A 2,811-nucleotide genomic window follows, 5' to 3' on the forward strand; every position below is an offset into this window, starting at 1 on the left:
ACACACACACACACACACACACACACACATACAGGGAAATAAAACCACTGCTCTTCAGTTATTTCCATGTAAACAGTTTTTAGACAGCAACGCGAGAATATGAGGACATACATGTTCTAACTCAATCACAAACAACAGTACAGGAAACATAAACATTCATGTTGCTACCCTGTTAAGTATTATTCCCAGTCAGCAGCTATTCTATAGTAGATAGAAAGGTGAACAAGGAACACATGTATGAAGATAAACAGTGACCTAAAGGCTTATGTAGGCGCATCAATAAACTACACAACATTCCTGGAGAAAAGAGAGGATGCAAGAAAATACCTACAAATGTATGGCAAATGCATTGACTCAATAATCAAATAATATACTTCTTATTGTTTGTTTTGCTTGTAATAACAAAACCAAAACCATTTGCTCTTTCAAACATCACTTTTACAAATCAGACAAGAGCACGTACCATCAAGAACCGCCTGGAACAACATAGTGAAGCAAGAAACAACAGTGGCGCTAAAAATGTACTTTACTTTTGTAAGTGCGAACTTGTACTTCCATCCGGCGACCATATTACGCGGCTAACTTCTGCAAGGATTTGAAGAAAAAAGTTACCCCAATTGCAGAAAGAAGTCAAGAAATTTGGGCAATCAATTTCTGTGAGATAAAAAATGCAAGATAACCGATGTGAGATGCCGCAGAGAACTACCGCCTAATTAGTTGGGTCATAATCTTGCACCACTTGATCAGCTCGGCATTATAGTAGCAACCGCCCATAAAAACCATGAATGGTTCACCCTAAAGAGATTTATACATCAGAATTGAGAGGGAATCACCTGATGCAGTGTGATATGAGGCTGTTGAACTTAGTCGTCATGTTGTCGCTGCGCTGGAAACCCCACTGAAGAGATTCAAGCAGAAGCACCTAGTTGAGAGAGAGAGGAAAGGTAGATGAAGAGATAGATGGAAAGAGAGATGGGGGAGGATGAGCATACCTGCAGCGTTCATGAACTCTGCGAATACAGTGTCAAAAAACATCTTATTAAGTTACAGAAGAAGCGCGTTCATGAACTCTGCGAATACAAACGCTGGCCGGCTGCTGTTGCTGTCCTCGCAAGAATCTGATCCCAAACCCTAGGTGCAAAATAAAAATTAATTTAGGGAGGAAGAAATCAAGAGGATCCTACTGTGTCAAAAAACATCTTATTAAGTTACAGAAGAAGTACATCACATGCCTCTGAAAGCAGAATACCCAGTTAATAAGTCACCAATTTTCTTTGCACAACTCCGTGTTCCTCATAAACTTAGTCAATTACACTCTGCTCAATAGTCATAATTTTACGACAAGAATTGCCACTGTGCTCTATCCAAAAAACTGCTAGTCAAACCAGGTCACTGATAGAAGGAAATATACACTGCAACACTCCAAACTGATGCTCCAGTTGGCAAAAATCAAGGAACACACACAACTAATTTCTTATTTTCATTGTAAGGATGTCCACACATTCCTTCAAAGTTAACAGAATGCACTGTGAAAATAATATTTTAATACCCAGCCAATGGTAGCAGTTTCTCAAGCCCATTTAGTCACAGGTTCATACATACTAATCAGGGTTATTTCTATAGGTAGAAATTACCGCAGCCAATATGCTAGCCGGCAAACAACACAAATTTAAGGTAGAATTACCAGCTACTATATTATATCCAGCAAGGTTGCCATACCAGACGCTAAATATAGGGGAAACAGTAGCTCGACCAGCGGTGCTACATCATCAATACTTAACAAGCTAAACTATTAAATCTTGCTAACATCAGCAGGCTAGTTGGCAATATCCCACTTCATATGGAAAAACTCAATCTGATAAACATGTGTAAAGCAAATGAACTGTCCTTGATGTTAGCACACAATTCCTCCATCTGATTGTCTGACTGCCAAAGAGGACAAGAAACAGAGTAAACAGGCCTGTTGAAGCCTTGAAAGGAACAAACAAGTCCAGAGCATGGGCAACTTACTTGCTTATCATCCGATACAGGGTTTTTCGACACCATCTTCTCTTTGAACTTCCGGATGTTTGCTGCACAATTGCACAAAATTTTAGATGTCAGAGTTGCTTGCAAATGATAAGAATTCTACTGGGTGCCAGATTCATCTTGTAAACTGAAAACAGAATGTGTCCTGAGCTTACTGCCGAGCTCGTCGTATGCATCGTCCGATATGGTGTACTTCTCAACGAGCGAGGTGCCCTCCAGCCACCCACCGGAGGTCACCGACGAGGGGTCAAGGTTGATGACGTGCAGCCGGTACCTGCAAAGCAATCCACTATCAGTCCAACAACAGCAGCAGCCAGTAGGTAGCAAGAGGAGATGCGCGCGGTGGGCAGACGTACCCGTCGTAGGGGGAGTAGGCGGCAAGGGGCGCGGCGTCGCAGTCGAGGTCAGCAACCATGGCGCTGGCCGTCGCGGAGCTCGAGCCGCATGGAGCCCACGGCCATGCCCGTCTTCTTCCACAGCAACCTGCGGGCGTGAGGGATGTACAGGGGCGCCTCTACTACAGTGTGGTGTGCACGACGACGAGCCAGCGGCGCTCCTTCCTGTGACGCTCTCCCGTCTGTCGCCACACCTCCCTCTCCTCTTTCCTCTCTCTTTCTTCCTCCTCTCCTTCCTTCTCTCTCTCCCTCTCATCTTCTCTCTCTCCTACAGATTGAATCGAGCCCTGTCGCGGTCGTACTTTTCCTGCAGGTCGCAGCCGCCGCCGGAGAAGCTCGCCTCCACGCCCGCACCAGTGGCACAAAGAGGAGCGAGGGGCTCGCGGCA

At 44.7% G+C, this 2,811-nt stretch overlaps 1 protein-coding gene across 4 annotated transcripts; it reads right to left on the minus strand.

Annotated features, from left to right (window-relative positions):
- Positions 1–6: 6 nt before the first annotated feature.
- Positions 7–2,805, minus strand: LOC119344445 (tubulin-folding cofactor B-like). 4 transcript variants are annotated; one of them, XR_005166681.1, is made up of 7 exons: positions 2,385–2,805; positions 2,184–2,302; positions 2,011–2,072; positions 1,720–1,926; positions 993–1,131; positions 834–898; positions 7–585 (listed from the first exon to the last, which is right to left on the minus strand). XR_005166681.1 is itself a non-coding variant. In XM_037614871.1 (4 exons), the coding sequence occupies exons 1-4, from the start codon at positions 2,441–2,443 to the stop codon at positions 1,837–1,839; spliced, it is 330 nt and encodes a 109-aa protein (XP_037470768.1). In that variant the 5' UTR covers positions 2,444–2,805; the 3' UTR covers positions 1,514–1,836. The 4 variants fall into 4 exon arrangements, 1 of the variants encoding a protein (XP_037470768.1); XR_005166679.1 differs by lacking the exon at positions 1,720–1,926; XR_005166680.1 differs by lacking the exon at positions 1,720–1,926 and having other exon boundaries at positions 834–922.
- Positions 2,806–2,811: the final 6 nt, after the last annotated feature.

Source organism: Triticum dicoccoides, unplaced genomic scaffold, assembly GCF_002162155.2.
Source record: "Triticum dicoccoides isolate Atlit2015 ecotype Zavitan unplaced genomic scaffold, WEW_v2.0 scaffold169201, whole genome shotgun sequence".
Lineage (NCBI taxonomy): Eukaryota > Viridiplantae > Streptophyta > Magnoliopsida > Poales > Poaceae > Triticum > Triticum dicoccoides.

Bases quoted from the DNA above. Each gene is read 5' to 3' on its own strand.
- LOC119344445 (XM_037614871.1), bottom strand. From the start codon at position 2,443: ATGGTTGCTGACCTCGACTGCGACGCCGCGCCCCTTGCCGCCTACTCC. The intron at 2,303-2,384 runs GTACGTCTGCCC...ATTGCTTTGCAG, and splicing joins GCCTACTCCCCCTACGACGG to GTACCGGCTGCACGTCATCA. The intron at 2,073-2,183 runs GTAAGCTCAGGA...GCAATTGTGCAG, and splicing joins TGCATACGACGAGCTCGGCA to CAAACATCCGGAAGTTCAAA.